The sequence below is a fragment of the Nestor notabilis genome, unplaced genomic scaffold (assembly GCF_000696875.1).
Source record: "Nestor notabilis isolate BGI_N333 unplaced genomic scaffold, ASM69687v1 scaffold1296, whole genome shotgun sequence".
NCBI classification, from domain to species: domain Eukaryota; kingdom Metazoa; phylum Chordata; class Aves; order Psittaciformes; family Psittacidae; genus Nestor; species Nestor notabilis.
In genome coordinates, this window is record NW_009932384.1 from 37,704 (window position 1) to 61,819 (window position 24,116).

Sequence of the window (24,116 nt, forward strand, 5' to 3'; positions counted from 1 at the left end):
TAGTCTGGACCACTAAGGTTCTGTTACTGCAAACCTGAGGCAGTTCAGGAAACTATACACTTCTGTTTTTTAATTACAGTCTTGTTAAAAAATAGAATCATGTGTGATCCAGATTTCCACAAAATGTATGTAGACATTGGAAATCAGCATGAACAATTTAAACTGCCTGTTTTGTTTATTTCCCGTATAAGTCATCTTTGAGAAAAATAATTGCCTATTTAGAGGAAGAAATAAACCCTTGTATCTTTTCTATGTGTTGTTTTTTACCAATTACTTTTTCCTAATATCTCTTGTTACCCTTACAGAAATCAATGGTTAAAAAAGAAGATAGGGCACATGGGGATCTCAGATAGTCACAGAGTAGCTGTTTAATTTTAACTACAGTGAATTACTGAAGTACTGTGCTATATTTGAGCCTTTGAAGCATCAGCACTGCCAATTTAACTGGGTACATTAATTGTCCTTAATGTAAAACAGAGTTCATTGAAATGTGTAGATGTGATTTGTGGCTGTTTTTTCTTCACAAGATTGCTTGACTGCTTGCTTTTACTTAAATAAGATAAAGTATACACATACATGTGCACACACTGATTTTTATATGTATATACAAATACTTGGTAAGAAAAGCTCTTGGGCTTATCTTAAAAGAGCTCTTTTTTCCCCAGTTAGAAGGGAAAATATATGGATAGTTGGCTTCCTATTTTGTTAGGTTTACTACTGACCTTTATTGCAGTCTGTAGGCAAGACTGAAAAATTGGCACGGACAGGTTGGCTTTGGCCTTTTCTTTTGTGGTCTGGCAGAACTCCTAAATTGTTAGGAAATGAGACTTGACAGTTTGTGTTATTAATTGGAAAACAATCTATCCACATTATGACTGACTTCAGTCTAATACCTCACATCAGTTGACTCTTGTCATCCTTCAGGGATGCATCACTTTTTTTTTTTCTCTTTTTCTTTTTTTAGTGCTATCACTCAAGACTTCAGGAAATGTCATTATTCAAGGAATATAGAAAGTAGAGCCAACGAGGCTTTAAAAGAGTTCTGTTCTCATGTGAAATGTAATTTATATAATGAAATAATACCGAAGACTGTGGTAAATGAAGTTTGTTGGCAGACCTGACTTGGCTGCGCTGAATCTGAAATAACCTGCTGTGTAACTGCTTATTCAGTTTAGCCTATGTGTTTTCTAGCTGTGACCAGTGCCACTCTATGTATTGAAAGTACAAAAAGTACTGTTTCACATACTCATATGTCAGACTTCTAGTTCAATACATTGATTAATCAATTATCTGAACTTAATAATTTCCTAAATGCTAGGTTTATTTTGTTAGTAATAAATCACAAGTATTTTTTTACTGCAGAAATTTAGAAAAGCATTTGATAGTGTTGTCTCCCAAGTTAAGTGGCTAGTTAGTAAGCAACAACTGCATAGCTAGATTTAAGTTGAGATTTGAGCTTAAAACAGAAATTTGCCTTTATTTTGTCATACATAAGTAGAATTTTTCAGTACAACTAAATTATATTTGGTTTGAATTAAAAGATATTGCAACAGATCCTTTGTGAAAACAGCCTGCTGACAGCTTTTGTAAAAGTTAAAATTAATGGAACTGAGGGTCTGTTCTTTACTAAAAGTCTCTTTCATGGTGCTATAACTTTGATATTGGTAGCTGTCTCTTCCCACTCATCATTTCACTCCAGCTGCCTTAGTGGTGTAACAAGGGATATTTACATTATTTTACAGTTTGCTTTCCTATTGCACCCTCAACCAGCACTGTATTTCACCACACACAGCCTGGGTGCCCCTCATAGAATGTCCTCTGTGGCGCAGGATCACTTGCCACTCCATTTGGCTTGCTCTTTTGGACTTGATTTTACTTGTAGATTGCTAGCTGTAGAGTCCTACCACTGGAGGATACTGCCTTCAGGAGATTTTGACTTTATTCTTCTCACCAGATGAGATACCTTAGCTATTTCTACTTCTTGGTGAAGTTGCAAGTTTAATTTTAGTTAACTATTACTTCAGCCAAGTATTTTCCCTCTATTTTGTCACGTCTGGAAAAGCAAACTCGGACCCATCTGAACTGTAGTCTTACATTAATACAAAATTTCCAGGCTTTACTATGTTTCTAAGAATGTATAGGATCAATTGGAAGATAATTACAAACAAACAAACAAACAAACAAACAAATGTTTTGGGTGGGAGTAGAATTACAGTTAGAAATTTCAGATGTAGTGATGCCATCTTACTAATACATCTTGTTTTCAAAAGGAAAAGTGTTTCAAAAAGAGTAAACAACAATTTATAATCCCAGTCCAAAATCCTGGGAGAAAATGTTTAGTGATAGTGGTTCCAAAGGCCAGTAATGTACTCAATTAAACTAAGAGTTTAAAAGTTCATGCAAAAATACTAAATTCCTTAAATCTTCACTAGTGTGAATCTTCAGTAATGTGTACTGATTTTTCTCTGTACTTTTGGGAATGTCACACTAGAGAGTACTCCACAATTATTTAGTCACTGGATTTCACTGGAATCTGATGACCAAGGAATAAGCTTTTAGTCCAGAAAGACAAGCACAGAGTGGCTTGTCATACCTGTTGTATTATGGTCTGTTGACTACTTTACAGCAAATGTAAGATTTGATAATAAAAATGCTAAGGCCACACAGAGAAAGAAAACTAAAGTACAGTAGCCATATTCTTCATAATTTCTCAGATTTATTCACATTCACAGTACTTACAGTACACTGAAGTTGTATTTCTCTACTTTTTACTAGTGAAACAGAATACTTAACATGAAGCAAAAGTCCTCTAGAAAGGTTGGCCTGTTACTTGGAGGTTTTGTTTGTTTCTTTTTAATACTGGGACCAGCTACCCATGGAGCTGCTAAAAGAGAAGTGTATTAGTCAATCATGTTACTCTGCAAAGGGATAAGGATATTTCTGAGCTCTGTAAGATGAATCACATGTTGAAAAAACATGGGGGGGGTGTGTGGGTTTTTTTTTAAAAAGAAAAAGGTTTTAATTTGTAATGTTTTTTTTTTTTTTTTTAAACCATTGATGGATCCTGTCATGGAAGAAGACTCCATAAAATTGCCTTTCAACCTAAAGAACCTATGGGCAAATTCTAGGAAATGCAATACTTCACTGTAGCCAGATTTTAGTGAAGCTGAATTTGTATGTCAGCAGAGTAGGTGATTTTTTTCCTTCCACTAAGCAGTTGCATTATTTTCTTATGTATGAAGACCACACACAGTTCTTGGCACATTTCCCTGGAGTTTTGGCAGTTTGTCTGCACAATAACATTTAATCTCTATTTTACCTGCTTTGTTTTAGAGTAAGCTATCTAGGGGCTAGTAAATTGTGATGTTTGTTGATCTGGCCTCATTTTTTGAGTGACTCCTGCTTGTTTCTGCCAAACACAGCTAGCCTCTCATTTTTATTTCTCTGTTTCTGCAGGCTGCCTTATATCGGCTGAGTGGGGATTGGAATCCTTTACATGTTGATCCAAGTTTTGCTGCTCTTGGAGGTGCGTTGAGGGATACCATTGTATTAATGTTTGGATGAAGGATGATGTAAATGTGTTTTCAGTCTTTTTTTTGTTCTTTTTTTTTTTTATGTGTCCCCCCCCCTCCCCAGTCTGTATGACTTTTAACAAGCTGGAAAAAACCAGTGCTTTTTTAAAGCTGTTCTTAAAGTCACCATTAGATGTCTTCAGAGTTCTGTGTGACGCTTCACTGTAAGCATTACCTACAGTGGAAACCAGCCTCCTACCCTGTTTTCCTTTTAGACCTTATGTGTTGCTGCCATCCCATCTTTACAGTCTCTGTTTCATAAGAAATTAATTTCTTAAGAAATATTCAAATACCTATAAGCAGAAGTAATTGCCTGTCAAAAGCTTCGGAAGGAATTGCATGAGGTCTTTGGTAGATAATTCTTTCTAAGTAAATAATTTTGAGAGTATGTTGGTCTTAGTTGCTTAACTTACTTAACTGCATCTCCTGATAGTTCAGTAGCTTATTCATTTATGTAATGCTACATGCATTGCATAACAGATCATAGACTACATTAACTGATTCTTGCAGAGAAGAGTTGCTAGTTGCTAAAGAAGGCTCTGTTTTCTTAAATTTCTTTTGTAAAGGTATTTTTCAGAGTTCTTTTCAGGCTGTGCTAGTAGTATAGTGTGATTACTCCAGGCAGACAGCAATTTTATTTACTTAAGAAATTTTCCTGAGTAAGTGTGCTATCATCATAATCTTTACATGAAAATACTGGTCTGTAATAACTGGTTTGCAGTTTTCCAGTGACTTATTTTTAATACAGAAGTATCACTGTATGATGTTCTTACTAAGATAAACAGAGCAGAGTTATGCTTCTTTATTCAGATCATGCTTAACGTACTTCACAAATAGTCTCCTTTCATAAAGAAACTATATACTATACATATTTCATAAAAAGACTATATACTAATTGTTTGGCTAACTGTTTTGTATAATTCCATGTAATTTGTGTTACTAAATAATGATAACCAAATACCAGAGTCCATAAAGAGTTTGCCGTGGTTTATTAAACCATTCTATTTGTTTATTCAGCTGATTTTTGATAAATATTTAGATGGAATCACCTAATCAATCTTGAAGATGCTAGATCAGAAAAATACCTGATTATAATTGAAACCGCAGAGTATAAAATAATGACGATAATCCTATAAAAATGTTACAAAAGAGAGAAGTAGAAAACTTCTACCTGCTCACACAAAGAGCACCGGCACTTAGGCATACCGAAAAATGAAACTAACTCTGTAAATGAGGTAGTCTCTTTGTCTGAACACAAAAAAATCACAGGATTTTGTGAAATAGGAAGTCTGGCAGTATCCTGTTCAAATACCAATACTAACTGTAGATTCAACCAAAGAATATTAGTATAGAGATATTCCACAAGTATTTTGTAGTTATAGAAAAGCTCTTTTCTTTGGCCATGTTCACACACCTTCTTGTCTTTAATCTCTGTATATGTTCGCTTTGACCAGCATGCACAGGAAGCAAGCAATCAGTGTAATGCACACAGGTTGTTCCAGGATTACTGTTAAGCCTTCCCCTGGGTCATGTTCCAGAGGAGGCATGCTACATGAAAACACCCGTTTATATTCTTGTGCCTTTATGCCTGTAGCTTCTGAGTATTTCTGAGAATCTAGAAAGTGACGGCAACATTTGCTTTGTTCTCATTTTAGTCTAGATAAAAAGTAACTTGATTGTCTTATGGATTTTTCTTTGAGTATGCATTAGTTTTATAAAGAAAATAGAGGGGAGAATAGGACCATATGTATTTGTCTGTTTCTGAGTTCTGAAAACAGTGGTGGGTTTTGGTTCTTGCATGGTGAATCGAACAAAGCTTTTTAAAGAACTAAATGTCTCTGTAACATCCTGTATGAAAGATAGTGAGTACTGAAACTCTTACAGTAATACCAGTAAGCTGTTTTAAAATTGACCACACGGTATCTTTGTGCTTTCAGAAATACTTCCTGCACAGTGTACAGAGAAGAGCATGCTAGTAAAAGTGTGTATATTCAAATGTTTTTTATGGGAGAGAAATGGCAGAATGATCAGAATGAAATAGTTAAAGCAAGAAAACAGAGTTAGGTTCCTTTTAGCCTGTCCTCTGTCATGTCTCCTAACCTAACTCCTGTTTCTCTTCCTCACTCATTTCTCATCCTTACTATCCTGCTAGTCTTGTCTTTCTTTTGGGCCATGTCTCAGAATTCCCATCTTTCCCGGCTCTGAGGTCTAGTGGCTTTTTTGGGTCTATCTTTAGGCTTTCTTCTACATTTTCTGATTCTCTGCAGGCTAGGCCTTCTCTTGTCTCCTCTTTGTTTCTTTGGGTTTGGTTTTGGTTCTGCTTTTTTTTCTCCCAGCTGTTGTCCCTTGGGACAACTTGTCATGCTGTGTAGGTGCTGTGAGGTATTGTTTGGAGCTCAGAAAAGATCAGACTGGCAGCCAAGAGTGGCAGATGAGTTTCAGGCAAATGAACTGCTTTCAGAGCTAAACCTGGACAGACCTGCCTTGAACCCCTGGCCTGTGGAAAGTGTGATTAATTACTGTTCCTGTGCCCTGTCAGGTCAGAGCAACCTGTTAATGGATCAGAACATAATCAGTACAACAGAATCTTTAAAATTTGTACTTTAACAAATATTGGGGCAGTTTTCAAAGGGTTATTGTGTCAGACTGACAGGACTAGAAAAAGATTCAGCACTAGTACAAAGATTGTCTTTTGCCAAGGTTCCAAAGCACTGAACTGCAACGACACCTGACCAGAAATATCAGTACAAATAAACACTGTAAATTTTTTGTTGTTGTTAGATGTGTTCAAAATGTTTGAAATCTTTTCAGCTTTCTACTCCTTAATAAAGTTAATCCTGAAGTGTGCACAACATTTGAAGAGTTTTGGCTACCATAAATAGGAATTAAAAATGGGAAGCATCAAATAATCTTAGTATCACCACTTTCTAATCATTACCATACCTCTTACCCTTGAAGTGCATACTTCCATGTAACTGTGTATCTGGTGTGCCTATGCATGTATACTAAAAAGGTCAATCTCCTTATTTTTCATTTTGTCACCTCTACAGACAGTGGCTAATCCTACTTCTGAGTCTTACAAAGTGTTGGACTGCCAGTTCTTAGTGAGCACTTTACTTCGACTCAAAGTAGGCGAGACAATAAATGGTAACAGATACTTTTCCAGGGAGATAAATTATGTTACAAAGTATTAAGAACATTATTGGAGGAAAATACTATGAATAAAATATCTGTATTTGTGAAGCAACATGCAAACTCCTAATACTAAGAATGCTAAAACGTTACTTTTTTTTCAATAGGATTTAAGAAGCCTATACTTCATGGATTATGCTCCTTTGGGTTTGCTGCTAGAAACGTTTTGAAGCAGTTTGCAAATAATGATGTGAACCAATTCAAGGCGATCAAGGTCTGTGTGTTCATTCTTTGCAGTTAATTTTCTTTATTTTTCTGGTTTTAGCGTAAAAAAAAAAGATCTTCAGAGTGGGAAAAGGCTTTTGCACTGTCTTAACTGTCACAATTGCTTTTACTTACTGCTACTTGAATTTTAATGCCTCTGTCTAGTATGGTTACTTAAATATTTAGGCTTCCTACATTGACTAGTTGCCTGATTTTTCTCTTTTCTTTTTCTCATTTCAGGAGAGCCTATGCTTTTAAGCTTTGCATGTACATATTGTAGGTTTGTTCACATCCACTCTTGTTTTTTTCTTTAGGTTCGCTTTGCGAAACCAGTCTTCCCAGGGCAAACTTTACAAACAGAAATGTGGAAGGAAGGAAATAGAATCCATTTTCAGACCAAGGTCAGAACACACTCACCATTGAGGGTTTTATAGAAAGATGTGTTGGTTAAAAGACTGGGAGCATGAGGGGAAGCAAAAAAAGTGGCTTATCAAGGACACCATTGAAGAAGGTTTTGTAAAGACAAGTGAATAGGAGGAAATATTCTTACTTATTTCTGGTGTCACTATGATTCCAATAAAAATACCATTGTGCTCATATGACTTAAAACTCATATATTCCTTACAATGAAATGAGCTCTTATATTACGTACTATATTGCATTTTCTCGGTTTTCCACTGTGGAGGAGCAAAAAGCTCTCATTCCTAGGTCAGTGTAGTTTGTACTTGATTTCTACAGTTATTCATAACCATGGATATACATATTTTTTTAACATTTTTTTTATCTTAAATCATATCCTGACAGTTTATGCAGGTAAACTTTTACAAATTTAGCTTAGGTTGAGTTGAACTTAAGCTGCTCAATACAGAACAACCTACGTAAAAATTGAAGTTTCGTAGCAGTTCGACATAGTAACTACAATAAAACAGAATTTATAGTTTTATAAATTCAGTTTTTGTATTATTCTGGTTTTTGGCATTGCTGTTAGCATTTTGTGTGGGTATCCTGTAATCCTCTTCTACATTTAACAGGATATTTTCTGGAAGCTAAGGGTAAAATACTGTGTGCAGGGTAAAAAATTAAATTCTCTTAGCTTCTGTTGTAGCATTCTATGAAACCGTATGTTTCTTAAACTATGTTTGCTGTTGGTATTTGTCAATATGTGTGGGCTTACGCAAATGCAATTTACGTTCCTTTGGAGGGCCAATGTTTTGCAGCCCTATCTCTGTAAAAATTTAGCCAGCTGTTGATAAGTGAGTACAGCAGCAGCGATAGTGGCAGCTGCAGGGAGGATTGTGAAGACAAAATCAGATGAGGAGAGTCATCGTAAGGACATGGGGTTGCTGTTTCCACGGCAATACAGCTTTGAGGAATAAAATTGACTGAAGGAGGTAAATTTTGTTTGCAGACCTGATGATCGTTAGCAGCTGTAGAATTTCAGAATGACAACAACATCAAGGCTACTGTGTACAAACTCTTGTCTCTCCTTACTAGTAGTAAACACGACAGTTTCGTGCCTCAAATGAAATTTGAAAATTACTGTATTGGAGATGGCATGTCTATATTCAGTCCTGACAAAATTTCTAGCCTTCAGGTATTTACTCTAGAGGGTTTGCATATGAAACTTAAATTAACAGAATTCACTATATAATTCCAAGCCATTTCGAATTTGTAAGCAGAGTGGGATGTTTTGTTCTGTTTAAAAGCTGGATTTGTTTAGTAATTGCTAGTATGTAGAGTTCTGTGGGATTTTGGTACGCTTTTTTTTTCTTTCTCCGCAAGAGTGGAGTAATTTTGGAGAGAAATGACAATGTTAAACAGGATTATAGAAAACTGCCTTGTTTCGGCAGTTATGAATTGTTCAGAATTCTGTTTCTTACTGCATGTTGGATTAGGCTGAAGTAAAGCTATCTTTGTACTTGCAATAAACTCAAGTTAAATCAAACTGAAGGTAGACATATGACTTTAATATGCTGGTCTAAATCCATTTTCACCGTTGTTTGAAGTGCATTGGCAGGGGGTCACAACTGTTAGGCATGATTTGAGTCATAGTTATTATATAGTTTTTCTGTGTTAATTCCACCTGTGCAATAAGGTCACCTGTGATACTGGGTATTTCTCTGCTTTGGCTATTTATCATGTAACTCTGTAGCATTATCAGTGAATCATTTTGTTATCGTGTTTTTGCTGCTGTAAGTCAGAATGGTTTGTCAGACCCTTTAAAATGACTGCCAAAATGAAACTCATTTTCTCTTCTGACTTGACTATTTTAAAAAATTAAAACAGAAGGGAATTCAGCTATTTTTCATCTTTCTTCTTGTTTCTATTTTTAGAATGCTTGAAAAATTGTTTCTAGTACAAGTTGCAATGTAAGGCACCTGGAGATAGTGAAACTGTCTAGATGAACTCTTGACAACTGTGTATTTACTTCAAGAAAAACGTTATCTGTCTCAGAACTGTTTATGAAATAACATTAATAGTGACTTATTACACTGGTGGTAAATTTTCAGATAAGTAAGTTTTTTCTATCATTTTGTGAACATAGAAACATATTTTGGTATAATTTCTCATGAAGCAAATAATTACATTGAACAGCTGTTGTAAAGCATAGTAGACTAACTTGCCTCAAGACTGTAACACATTTATGTGTGGGGTTTTTTCGCTCTGGAACTTTTGCGTTTGCTCTTTTCTTCATCTTTGATTTTAAAATGTAAGGAAAACTCCTTGGCTGTCATTCTGTTGTGATTTTTTGCAAATATATTACCTCTTTAATGTAATTTTTGCCCCCACCACAGGTCAAAGAGACTGGAGAAGTTGCTATTGCAGGGGGCTATGTGGATATAGTACCAGCCTTGAATAAGACTTCTGCTCAGGAGCCTCTGAAGGTAGGGAGAAGCAATAGAAGTCTTGACTTGCAAAGCAGAATAGTTAAGCTTTATTTTTGTGAAGAAAAATGTGAAAAATACTTACATCACTAGTCTTATTTGCAGTACTTAGATGAGTACACAAGTTCAGAGATGTAGACACCTATGTAGTTGTATATAAAGAAACTGAAAGACCTGCTTTAGGAAAAATAGAGATGTTTTAAGATACGCAGGATGGCTGATGTTCGAAGTGCTTGGATGCCAGTTGAACTGTTAGGATAAGCATTGTGCTTGTATGTGACAAAATAAATGAGGGCATGTACCAGTGAGGGCTTCAAGTTTTGATCTCTGACATAACTTCAGACTGAAATTAGTCTGTATAATTTGGGGCTGTACCTGTAAAAACAGCATTTTGGTTTTATTTTATAGATGTTGAGTATCAAACTCAATGTAACTTGTTACAGTGTGTAGTGTTGCTTAATTTTTTCAGAGAGACATGGGGAGAGTGGCAGGAAGGCATTGGAATAACAGAACAAATGAAAATGAGATGGTGTACCCATAGACAACAACAGTTTTGTCATTGAATCACTTTGAAAGAAGGCTCTGACAGCTGTTTGTACATAGGGATAGGCCTAACACATGATACACACTTTATGCTGTATATATTTAAAAAACCCCTCTGCATGCCTTCATTAAGCCTTGGGTACAGGATTTGACACAACAGACAGAATGGTACAAGCAATGCCAAGGATGTCCTGGGTTCTTAACGGGGTCTAAAAGACACGGGTGCACAATGCATTGATTTAATAAACTGCCATTTTTTCCCCATTGATTCCTGCCTGCGAAAGATGAAACTTTAATCCATTGAAGTTTCTGAAGTACTAAGATAGTGACATTCGTAGAAAGCTGCTGATGTATTTCTGGAATCTCTTTTCCTTTTCTGGTTGTGTTTAGTACTCTAACATTCTGAACTGTTGCCAGAACTGCATTTGAAGTTCAAACATGTAAGCATTATGACTTTTCAGTGAGATAATTACAGAGAATTTTTTTAACATGGTCAGAACAGGGTTTATTTTCTTCAAGCTTACTCTGAAAAAAGGTGCCTTGGCAGAAGTTTGCTGACAGAGGCAGACATCTACCAGGGAAAATGAGCCTGAGTGAGTGAAGATTGGCAAATTTAGATAATTGGAAACTCTGTTATGTAATGGAAAAATGTTAGGCTTAACCAAAGAGGTAACAAGGTATCAGCGTGAGAAGTATTGCGCATTAGAGTACGTGTAGGTACAACAGAGCAACTAAAGCTGTGAGAGCTTCTTTGCTCCAATTCCAGTTAGATTAAAAATGTCACTGGAGCAGCTTCTTAAAGTGTAGCATCTTATCTGGTACAAATACTAGTTAAAGAAAGACATGAAAGGCTTGCAAAATAATACGTGTTTGGAAAAGCAAATGTAAATGTAGCTAATCCTACTCTTAAATGGTGTCTACACTGGAGTTCTGACTTGTGTTCATAATGCAGTATGTTTTGAACATATTCCATGTCAAGTTAAAGTAATGTACTGGTAAAAACATTTTTGTGTTCTAAAAACTAACATGGCATCCACCATGGAAAAAAGTGGCAATGGTTATCCTCCAGAGGGAATAAAAGGCAATTTAGAAGCCCTTAGAGCCCTAATTATTAAACGTACTTTAAATTGTAGTGATAAATGACAAAAACTGCAAGATTTGAAGTAATTTGCAAGGAAGAGTTCATGAAGCATTTTCTGCTTGAATGTACTCTTTAATGCTGACAGTTGCTAGAGGTGATTATATGTGGTGGAAGAAATCTCAATTGCATTTAGTAATTCTGCAGTAAAGACTTTCCTGGACACAATGCTCGAACTAATAAACCTATTTAGTACATTTTAAACAGCATTTCAATTTTAAATGATTCATATTCTCTTTTTAAGGCTGCAGGACTGCAGAGTGACCTTGTGTTTGAAGAAATTGGTCGTCGTGTAAAAGAGCTTGGAAATGAACTGGTTAAGAAAGTAAATGCCATATTCCAGTGGGACATCACTAAAGATGGAAAAACAGCAATGCAGTGGAGTAAGTTGTAGCTTTTATATAATGCCCTGATGCTTTTTTTTTTTTTTTTAATGACATGAAAGTAATTATACTCATTCTAATTAAGCTGATGACTTGAAAATAAGATAGTAGATGAATATTCACTGGGACTTAAAAATCTGAATGCACACTGAAAGCACAAGGGACGAGGATGTAGATAAAGTTCAATAATGGCAGTTGCTAACCTTTCTAGGTAGGAACGTTCTTCTGTAACTTGCCTATCTAGATGTAGGCACAATCCAACCATCCTCTAGAACTTAAGTGCATTTCTGTTTACAATTTCCAGAATGGATTGTCACTGCACTTAGATGAGCAGGCTAAATTAACCTAATAGGAGCTCTGTGTTACAGTAATTAGTCTGCTGGTGATGTAAATGCTAACTAATCTAAACAAAGAAGTGTTTATTTCTACTGCATTGTTCTTCTCACTTCAGTTAAAATACAGCCCAGTTTCTTCCCATTAAAATTTTCTGAGATCAGGGTTAATGAAGGTATAATGATGCTTACACCGTCATTTAAGCATGCGACTGTGTTGATGAACTGATGCTGAAGCTTGTAATAGCAATGGGTCAGAGGGGGAGTGTTTCCTGTTGAAATGGATTGTACAAGTTAAATGGACTGATAGGGGAAAATCTACTTCCTCAAAAAACTTTTTAAATTCTCTTGTGCTCAGTTTCTAAGGACATATATTTTTGCAAGAATCAGTTTAATTTTAGTGATGAGATAAATTTCGTTGTCTTTGGAATTTATTTTTTTTTCCCCCAGAGGTGTCCTGAAAGATCTATTAGTAGAATGTAAAGGTTTTCCAAAGGAGTAAACTATAGTCAAATTGTAACTACTAGGCCTTTAATTTGTGGAAAAGTGCAAGTCTTGGGGTCAAGTATGTCACCGAGGCTGACAATTAATTAATTGGTCTCAGTAACTGGATCTAGTCAAAATAACAGTTTTGGGGTAGATGCAGATGAGGTGGGCTACCCTTTGATGGGCTAAGGAGAGAGACTTACATTGGTAAGTCAGCAGGTTTGCGTAGTGCTTTGTTGCATAGACTGTGACTTTTTTTAACTATTTTTAAGTCTTTGGAATGTCTGTTCTCATTAAACGGTTATTGTGGTTAAGAAACTGTTCTTCCTTTTACAAAGAGGTTTAGAAACATATGATTCCACTTTCTTGTTTCCTAATGCTAACCAGCAGAGATTCTGAGTAGCAAAACTGCTGTTAAGTTTCATGAAAAATACCATATGTAGATAGGTTCTACGTGTATTGTAATAATAAGCATAATAATAACAATTATAATAATATTCATAATAATAATTATAAACAATTTCTGAGGGATGAAGGGTGATTTCCACTTGGATAGCAGTTAATCAATATATTGAATATACCTGTACAGATTATGCAGGCTGAGTACCTATACACCAGAATGATAAGGGGACCAAATACTGCATAATTTAACTCTGAAGATCTGTCTTAAAACTCATTACTTAATTATTCCTAAAGTCTGCAATTTTCCACTTTTACGCTCAGTGCTTTAAATGATGGGCATGCTTAGAACCTGGGCAGACAGCTTATGTAGTCTTTCCTCTGTTCTTGCCTACATTTTTAGAAGATATATTAGAAGTATGTAGATTAAACTCCAAAACACTTCAGGTGGATTCTGGTGTCTGTTAGAGATCGTTTTGTACATGGCATCAGTCATGTCTATTGTTTAATGTGTAACTAAATGTAATGTAAGTGGTGGCCATGTTTGTAACAACCAGAAAACTATCTTCAAGATGATTTTTTGTTGTCTTTAATTTTGGAACTGCATTGTCACCTAAACTCAGTATTACATTTGTTGAAAGAATGGACGGACAAATGAATGAAAGAAAAATCTGAGGAGTATTCAAGACATGAATAAAATTTCTCACTCTAGAAGACCTTAAGCTGCAAACCACTGAATGCGTAACAGGCACACTTTAAGATTTAGGCCTGAGAAGTAGCCTTGTCTGCCTCATGAGACCAAGTATTACTAGAGGGGAACCAGGTGGATATTTTTGTATTTATATTTAGAGAGAGAGTTACTCTTGCTTTGAGTAAATCAAAAGTCAGACTTTTCTGTTTTTCAAAGAAAGCTTGTCCTCTCTTCTATTTCCTACTGGAGGAACGTGAGGAAAATAGTGCCTTCTTCCAGCACTCATTTCCCTAGCTAAAAGGGATTAAATAGACAACTTTTCTTTGTCCTATTCCCTCTGTTTCTCTTGCAATGAACGGTATCTGTACTTTTATATGAATGTGTTTCATTTTTTATATGCAAGCTCCCTTTGGATGGAGGGTGGACGAGGTAATCTAATATTTTTAAACATTTCCTGTTGCTGACTACTATTAGGAGCTTAAATGAAACGTTTCCAAAGTCTTGGAAGTTCTTGCAAATTTTTGCACACTGCCGTCAGTTTCTTCAAGCCTGGGTGTCAAAACAATGGTTAGTGTTTTTGAATTACTGTAGTTTCTTTGTGGTAGTAAAAAGGTGAAAAGAAGAGTGCCTGTAGAAAATACTGCTTACTTTTCTCATCTGAAATATTAGTATGCTAGAAATCCCTTTTATTATCACTTTTTATCCCTTTTTGTATATCACTTTTTTGAAGAACTTTGTGTCATCAGATGTTTTTCTGAATATTTTTGTATGTCTTTGAAATTTCAAGCAGTTAAAGGTTGAAAAGAGCAGGTGTTGGTTAATATTAAGTCATTTAAATGAATTTATTAATAATCTAAATATTAAATTTTAATATTAAAATAGTTATGTAAACTCACAACCAAAGTGTTAGCACTTGTGACAACTCTCACAGTTTGTCCTTATGTGGATTAATAACATACTACTGTTGCTTTCTATTTAACTCTAATGGTAAATTTGTAATGATGAGATATGTATATCTACATGATGGGATTTTTATTTTGGGGATTTTCTTGAATGTTGTTCTGGTCATTACAAAAAATGCAAAGAAACACAAAGCAGAAAAAAGACCTTCCAGAGGCAAGCATTGAAGATTTTTAAGCAATTGCCAATTTAATTCTTTTTGCTTGTTTGCATACATTATTATTCAGTGTTCAAGAGCATCATCGTGTACTGTCTTTTCTACCAGATGCTAGCATAATTCATTTTGCATGGTGAATATGAAAGAAGAGAGCAGTTTATGGTTATGTGTTCAAAGAAAGACAGCTTCCTTGCAGTTAAGATGTTGTCGATAACCCAAAGGATTTCTGACAGATCTTCATATGTTCAAGACTTTTGTAATACTCATGAACAACTGAGATTAGAATTAGATTTAGACAGCCAGTTTAGATATGTAACACTGACAGTGCCATTTGCTGATTTGAAAGCTTGACTCTTTCTGTTGTTAAAGGAATGGAAGTTTCCATACACAGTTAGAACTTTTAGCCTTTAAGAAATATTTTTTTTTTACTTTAAAAACTGAAGGTGATAGTAAGATATTACCTTTTCTATAGCTAAATTTAATTCTGTGTCACTATTTTGGTCAGTTTCAAACCTGCTTCAGATTTCGATGTTCGTCAACTCTGACAGTAAAAATTGCACTGCTTTACAATACATTTAAATTTTGACCACTGCTTTTTATTTGATCTTATTACTAAATTACTTATTACTTGATTATTACTAAAATTCTAGGTAGAATAATTTTAAATCAGTTTTGCAAATGTTATGGTAAGTTAGATCATAACGATTTTGAATTACTGTTTTTTTCTTAAAGTAAAATTACTGCTTTGAGAGTGAAATCCCATAACATACATAGCTATAGTAAAGCAAGGAGGAAAATATGACATTAAAATTGGTTTCTAATTCAGTTCCAGTGGATAAATATTACATACTCCTTCAATGTATGACCAGAATTCTTGACATACTATCATTGAAACAACTGAAATGTGATTAAGTAGTTCATTTTGGGGAGGGGTTTTTATAAGCTTTGAGTTGATACTAATTATTTTATTATCTATCTTCTTTTTAGACCTCTCTTTTTAAGGACCTGCCAGGCCTTTACAGGCAGTGTTCATGGCTCTCTTGGGCTACCTGCTAGGCCTCTTTCCCCTATTAAATTTGTTACATAGTTGTGCTGGGTTGTCCTTTAATTTTTTGACTTGTCACTTCTGCACAGCTTTGTGCTGTTGTGAAAACTGCAGCAATTGACAGCCCTAAAAACAATCTGGGCCCTGAAGCTCATTGCTGTCTTACTCAATGATTGTAGCTCCAGCTTCTTCTGCTAATGTCCTTGAGGCTTTTAAGATCTGGGAGGAGGCTGGAAGTGAAAGCAGCCGTATTAAGGGCTGCTGTGAAATTTGTTCTCATGTATGCAGTCATTCTGGCCCTTTCCAAACTTTCAGGAACCAAAAAATTTGGGGTTTTTGGTTGGGTGGTTTGTTTTTTTTTTTTTACTTGTTTGTGGTTCTTTTTATTTATTCTGTATTTTAGTGTTTTGCTTTAATTGCAACCGTAACCCTTTGATCTTGGCAGTAAGTCAAGAGTTTTATTTATTACTTTAAATGAAATGGGATTCGTGAATTGAATTTAGCTTTTTTTGTTACAAAGACACTTCTTGATGGTAACAGGAATATTAGTAACGCTAATCTTTTAAACTAGTGATGACCTTTCCTTTTGTGTAGTTCTGAGTGGATGATGTGAAGCCATGGGGAGGTGTAGAACCATTGATCTTGCACTCAGGATGTGAAATTTTAGGCAGCTCATCTGCTGTCTGAACAATTTTGAACTACAGCCACTAACAACTGGTTTTATTTAGTGGTGTTTCTTTGTAGAAACAAGATGCTTTAATTTAAGAGGATGCTGAAAATCCGCTTAAGGATATAAAGCAATACAGATTTTTACAGTATCAAAACTTAAGGAGTAAGTTTAGCAGTACTGGAACTATCTTATTTGTAAACAAAATTCTTAATTGAGACCCCCCCAGCTTTTACTTCTCCCCTTGACTTCACTACCTAAAGCATGCTTTGCTCTTTTCTGCATATTTATTACTGTACAAGAAATGCCTTTGTTTTCAATAGTTATAAATTATTTATCTTTTCCTGAGAGTTAAGTTACTTCATTTCAACTTCTCTTTCTGTAGAGAAAAGACTTTGCCATCGAGATTTGTTAGCTGATAGTTAATGGCTGTCTAGAACAGTACCAATCTGTTGCTTTTCATCATGCTTCTGAAGATACTGCTGAAGGCAGAAGATACTTCTGTTCCTTTACAATTCTCAGAAGAGCAAAACTTTGTTAGGAGAACTGGAGAGAAATTGTTATGTGCAGTTGATTGTGATCATCTAATAAATTACAGCAAAACTGCTTAATAATTTATAATGTGATATGACTTCAGGCAATGAAGAGCAAATGACACTTTATTTGTTTGACTGAGGATGAGTCTTGTCTTGCAGTTACCCCCTGTAAAGCAGGATAAAAAATAAACCAAAACAGAAAATAGTCTGACTTCTTAATATTTCTCTCCTAAAAATTGTAAAGCACTCTTCAAAAGCAAAGCAAACCCTGTGCCCCAAATCTTAGATTTTTAGGCCTGCTATAGCATGTCAAAGTCTAGTGTTTTAGCCTGCATATGTATCATTTTTGCCGTGTTTATTATGTGTCTGACAGCATCTTATGGACAATAAGAATTCATGGTTATTTAATTACTGTAATATAACACTTATGTATAAAAGTAAAAACAAAAATTTGAAGGCTACTTACTGTTTCATCCACTGAAACAGCTTCATTTTGCTTTTCTGCCAGGTGTGTGTAATGCTAAAATTTTACATATTTGAGAAACTAGTTGATTTTTAAAAGGGACTTGAGCTTAAAGTTTAAGTTGTGTTGCTGCACACATAGTTGTGTTTCAGACTTCTGTTTTCGTATGGAGTGGATCAGCCACGTGAATGTCTAGGAGAAGAGCTGTGTATGTAGCAGTCATGAAGGGCTACGTGATCTCAGGAACAAAGAACACCAGAGACACCTTTAGGCTACTCATCTGCTACTGCTAGCACTAGCAGTGTGTAAGGTAGTTGCCTGGCAGCTGAGCACTGACATAGCTACGCCAGTACCAAATCATTATCAAGCTGCTGCAATCATAGTATATAGTACATAAGTGTATGGTAACTACAACTGTAGAGGTGCATATCCAGCAGGTAAGTGTAGAAGATAGGAGACTTGCATCAAGACCATTTTCTGCTACAGCAAGCAGCTGTATTATATAGCTTTACGTCATAAAGTTGTATTTTACAGAAGGTATCCTCTCTGATCATTTTGGAAAGCTAGAATTTTTCACTTCTGATGGTTGGAATCTGTTCTGGTGTTTGGATCATTTCTTTCATTGCTGGATTGTATTTATTTGTCTGTGTGCCAGTACAGTAGTTTAGTTGCAGTTGTCATCTCAATACTCTTAAGCTAGGTATAGATCAGGAGGCAAGAAAAATGATCAAATGATGTGTTTCTAATCCTTCACCTCCCCACTTCCATCCCCTTGATCCCCCTGACAAAAAAAAAAAAACCCCACAAAAAACCCCCCAACATGTTTTGGGGAAATTTTCCATTCTTTATAACAAGGCGAGTTCTTGTCCCTCTTTAAAATACCAACATATGGTGTATTTTGGATCACTCTCCAGTGTGATTCACCAGAATTAACCCAGTAGGGCTTACATATCAAGTTTAGGGATTTCATTTCTTTCTTTTCTTCCTGCTAGTTCCTTTGGAGGTTTGTGTGTCTTTTTTTTTTTTTTTTTTTTTTTTTTTTTTTTTTTTTTATTCTTTTCCAGTAGAGTAACTCAAATAGTAAGTTGTTTATAATAAATCTTGAAAAAAAAAAAAAGGTGGGTCAAGTAACAGTAGAAACTCCTTCATGTTTCTGTGAAGACAGTATTCATTGTCACAGAGCTCTTTTCTTTTGTGGCTGCTCTGTTCTTATTTCTTTTTTTCCTTTTTTTTTCCCTTCATTAGAAAAAATATGAATGCTCTTTGAAAAGAATAAAGAGTAAATAGAAATAATATTCTCATATATTTGTGAACAGAACATACTGTTAAGTTGGTCCTCTGTTGGTTTGGGGTTTTTTGGGTTTTTTTTTTGTTTTTGTTTTTGTTTTTTTTTTTAAACTAGAATTCCTAGTAAGTTTTAATTTCAGATGGGTTAAGGATTTGATGTGATTAAACACAACAGCTTTGCCCATGGTACTGTGATTATGCAATGTTTACAGGCGTATTTGTGCTATAAGAGTTTACAGTTAATTACAGACGTGGATTGATAAGCAGTGCTTTTGAGACTGGGATAGGAAATGGAGAAGGAGCCAGGGATTTTATCAGTATTAAGTATGATATTGATAATATTCAGCTTAAAATCTTGGAGTTCTCAGAATTTGCCCAAGTTGCGTTATGTGTGGCTTGCTGACCACATAAAAAGCTTACTATTTGGCTTAAAGAGAGCTAAGTTTGGCTACTCTGGAGTGATTCATAACATATCTAGTGTTTGAGTAGAGGTAGTTTAAAAGTATATTGACAGTTAATCTTGATTAACTTATTCTGAGGAGCTGGTATCCACTGAAAAGCTTGCATTTCATGATTCAGTAGATTATATTATATATATATTTAAATAATAGACTGTGCCTGTATAACCTACAAGAGCAATGTTTAAACACTAGCATATGATATTAGACTCTGTATAGTAGCTGGTTTGGATCAGAAGAATGCTAGACAGCTCCTGCCCACAAACACAGAAGGTATAGATTGTTCGTCTGGTGATCAGTACTTTTCTTTCTTCTGCTCTTATTGCCTCAAGTTTGTGATGTCCATTAAACCAGTTACTGAAATTAAAATTTACCTTAAAATCAAGTGGGTAATAATCCAGTATGTCACTTCTCACTGAACATCATTGTATTCTTAATTAGAATTGTAGAATCACAGAATGGTTTGGGTTTGAAAGGACCTTAAAGATGATATAGTTCCAACATTCCTGCCATGGACAGGGACACCTTCCACTAGACAGGCTGCTCAAAGCCCCATCCAGCCTGGCCTTGAACACTCCCAGGGCTGGGGCAGCCACAGCTTCCTTGGGCAGCTTGTTCCAGTGCCTCACCACTCTCATATAAAAAACTTCTGCCTTATATCGAGCCTAAATCTCCCCTGTTTAAGTTTGAACCCATTACCCCTTGTCCTGTTGCTCAGTCCCTGATGAAGAGTCCCTCTCTGGTATCCTTGTAGCCCTCCTTCAGATACTGGACGGTTTCTTCTTACGTTGGGGACATGAGATTCCCAGATTCTAGTTTTGTCATAACTGGATAAATATTACTTAGAACAGATTTCAGAAAATGAAAGACTTAGACAAAAGTTGTTCCCAGTCTGTATAGTTCACCTTAGCCTTTCAGAAAAATTACTTGAAAAAAATACAAGACGGTTTATGCAGAAATAAGTCTCCGTAGTTGGGTCAGCATCTTAGAATTTGTCAACAAAGAGATACCAACTGACAGTGCTGGCTAGGCAGCAGTGATTCTGTGATTAGAGATGTCATGTCCTTATGGTAACATCCACATGAATAATGATTTTGGTTTGTATGTAAAAAGCTGGGGGTGGGTAGGTAGGGGGCAGGGAAGGCATCAAGACAGGGACATCCAGAGGAAAAGGTGTAAAGGGAAAGACTGGGAATTTGCAAATATGAGAATGATTTGGCAGAGCACATCCTGTCAAAATATTCTTCTAATGTTCTTCTAAGTAAATGACACAATACCTGATAGTGTTAGTTTTGTAATAGATTATTTTGGCAGGTCATTTGGTGTGGGAAAAGAACACTCTGAAGCTCCAGACACTTTGAGGAATTTTTGGCTTTCCAGAAGAGAAAGACAGTTATTTGGCAAGGCTTTAAATGCACTTTGCATAAAGCAGAACAGGCTATGTTGCCTGTGGGGCAGAACAGAGAAAATGCATCAGCACGTTTGAACATCACCATGTTTTCCTTCTCAGAATATAGGGTGCTGTTTTAAAACATTAGAGCTTTATTGCTAAATAAGATTTTTGCAGTAATTGCACCAATCAATATCTTGTGCATCCTAGGTTTTATTTTAAAAGTTATTGCCATCTATGCAGTATTTTTCAAATGTCAGTCTTTGCTGTAAGCTGCCTCTCCCTTAGTGTGGATTTTTTTTTCCTGTTCTAAGCTAATTATTTTCTTTCATTAACAAAGAAAAATGAAAGCCTTTTCATTGTCTGAGAGGCTGTTAGCTCAAGATTTATGTTCACATTGGATGCTTTATAATAATAGATAAGGAGAATAGTGTTCTTTAGACTGAAAATTTTATCTTTATTTTGGAATAAAACTATCTTTGCTGCTTCTTCTCAGCAATTGACTTAAAGAATGGCTCTGGAGCAGTGTATCAAGGACCTGCAAGAAGTTCTGCTGATACCACCTTCACACTCTCAGATGAGGATTTCATGGATGTGGTACAACAAAAGACCAACCCCCAGAAGGTAAAACCTGTGCATCACAGACATACTTGTTTACATCGGGACATACTATTTCCCTTAAATCAAGCTCTGCTTCTGACTGTTTGCATTCTGACTGTTTGGCAGTGCAAACCAGAATCAGATGAGATATAAGCACATGATTCACAGAATCATAGAGTGGTTTGGTTCCAACCTCCCTGCCATGGCCAGGGACAACTTCCACTAGCCCAGGTTGCTCAAAGGCACATTCATTACCTTTTACTGAGTAAATCGGAAGATATGATGAGGAATTTATCATCTTGAGACAAAGATACCTCAAATGGCATAAAGCCCAGCAGTACGAAGGTAGTTGTTTGTTTGTGTCCTGGCAATTCACAATACATGATTTGCAAAGTTTGGGTTTAATCATTGAGGCTGTTTTAATTGGTCATGTTGCAGGAAGTTGGTATTGCAGTATTCTGATTTACTGCTAATACTAAAGCAAAGAGAAATCTCAGACAATGCAGGCAGTAGATCCATTGAAACTGGTCAAAATTCACCCAAACTAGGTAGATATTTAAGGGAAAGAACAATTTAAGAAAGTTTTGTAATCTGGGTCTGCACTTTTAGCTTCTTGGCTTAATCAACTACTTAAAACTACTAATTTTACTAATAAAACTGCCTTGTGTAAAAGTAAATTAAACTGTCATAAATTTAATATGTCAGCTTACAGATTAAAGCTTGAGAAAATAAAAACTTTAATTAAGCTCATCATATGTCAAACAGTTCGTTTTCTTTGATCCCAAGCAGAAGTTGTTAGAGACTTTGATTGTAAAATTTGAGACTAATGATAATGGCAAATGTTTGATAGAAGTCCTACGTACCACATGACTAAAATCCTTTGTGACCCTCTATGTAGCAGGTATAAAGCGTAAATAAACAAACTGTTGATGTGTAATCTTCAGAATGCTAAAGAAAAATGATTGCAATTCAGGAACATTATCTATTCTTAGGCGTTAGTATTTCCTTTGAGTTCCTGTGAAGTTCTTCATCTAAAGAAGCTCAAAGCATCTATTCAAATTCTTTTGTGCTGGCTCTCTCTATTCCTTATTTGAATGTATTTCAAGTTAATGGAACTATGCAAAAGCACATTGTTTTAGAGCTTTCAAAGAGCTTTCAAATTGCAAAGCCACAGCAAAGCAAAACTAGTTTTAAAAAATACTGAACTAGGTTCAAACAGGATATACAGCTCTTTGAAGCAGGTACAATAAAAGTGTAATATACCAGCATTTTAGTGAAAGTATTCGTTGATCTGTGATTCTGCAAACGCAATGAAATCTTTTTTAGTTCCAGTTCATAGCAATATGCTATGTATAAAGCTGGTGCTTTTATTTGCAACATGTGTGTATGTATTTGTATTTTTTATGAATTTGACTGAGTAGCTGACCTTTTCATTAGGCCTTTAATTTCCAGTAAATGACCTTTTCATTCCATTTTCTCCTTTCATATAAGGATATGTGGATATCTACAGCATAGTGAGGGGAGGAATCGGAGCTTTTTTCCCTGCCCTGGTGAAGTTTTGCCATCAGCTTCTCTGAGGAATTTTCTTTTATCTCAGGAGAAGTCCTCTGTGCTATATGTACAAAACAAGTGGAAGCCAATGAAGTTGCTTTGTATTTGGTTTTTTTCCCCTATGTCATAGACATGGTCTTGCACTCTAGATAGAAAACTGTCATTCTGCATGCTATTAAAATTGAACTTGGATGGTTTTCTGTTAAAAGTCTAATGAGCATTGTGAATTGAAGGCTTTCTTCTGAGCATTGAACAGCCACACCTATCTTTGGCTTCTTCTTTGATTCTAGCAACTCTTTGGATTGTGGGTGAACAGTTGAATTCTTTTTTTTTTTTTTTTTTCCCTTTCTGCTTTTTGTAGGCATTCTTTTCTGGTAAACTAAAAGTGAAGGGGAACATCATGCTGAGCCAGAAACTGGAAATGATCCTGAAAGATTATGCCAAACTCTGAACTGCTTTATCATCTACCACAACAGTGAAGAACTTCAGAAGATAGAAACTTCAGTTAGTTCAGAACTCATGATTGAAACATTGCAAGCTACTGAACATCAATATACTGATTCATTATACCACTAATATACAAGCTGTTTTAATTGCTGCAGACAGAAAGTTATGAAATGAACGTAACTGTTAATATTGTCCCTTTCTTATTTCTCAGCAATGATAGAGAATCATACTTTTCTCATTACATACCTTAATCTAAATAAAATGTATGTAGTTCTTACAAAGATGCATATATTTCTGTACTAATTATGAAGAAAATTAAACCATACACCTCTTTGGTATCTTCTTCTGTGTGTCTGTCAGTCTTCATTTATATTGCATTCAATAGACTGTCTAACTTCTATGAATCTGTGTGGTTTATTATTAAAATTAACATCTTTTGTCTTCTCATGATTCCATTAGAACAACTGGAAGATGCAAGTCAGTTCCATACATTCCATTTATTTACGTCTTATCATTATGGGTTTTTTTCTGTACAGGAGAACTCTTCAACTTTGCCTCTGCCCACCTTATTTAGCCAGTCATTTTTATATAAGTTACTCTTATAAATTACATGGAAAATGGTAAGAATTAATTGCTTAGGGAAAGCTTTTTCATCTAAGAGGTATTAGCACTGCACCAAAGGCTGTCACTGTAGCTTCTATACTTCATGTAGATTCATTCTCATGAGGGC

General features: G+C 35.4%; 1 protein-coding gene across 1 annotated transcript in view; it reads left to right on the top strand.

Moving 5' to 3' along the window:
* HSD17B4 (hydroxysteroid (17-beta) dehydrogenase 4) overlaps window positions 1-23,667 on the top strand; it is a 59,367-nt gene extending 35,700 nt beyond the window's left edge. The window contains exons 18-24 of the mRNA XM_010016361.1: window positions 3,457-3,526; window positions 6,872-6,978; window positions 7,283-7,369; window positions 9,764-9,853; window positions 11,779-11,917; window positions 21,285-21,412; window positions 23,301-23,667. Of these exons, the coding sequence (XP_010014663.1) occupies window positions 3,457-3,526; window positions 6,872-6,978; window positions 7,283-7,369; window positions 9,764-9,853; window positions 11,779-11,917; window positions 21,285-21,412; window positions 23,301-23,390 (711 nt within the window). The 3' untranslated portion in view covers window positions 23,391-23,667. The remainder of the gene's footprint in view (window positions 1-3,456; window positions 3,527-6,871; window positions 6,979-7,282; window positions 7,370-9,763; window positions 9,854-11,778; window positions 11,918-21,284; window positions 21,413-23,300) is intronic.
* The last annotated feature ends 449 nt before the right edge of the window (window positions 23,668-24,116 follow it).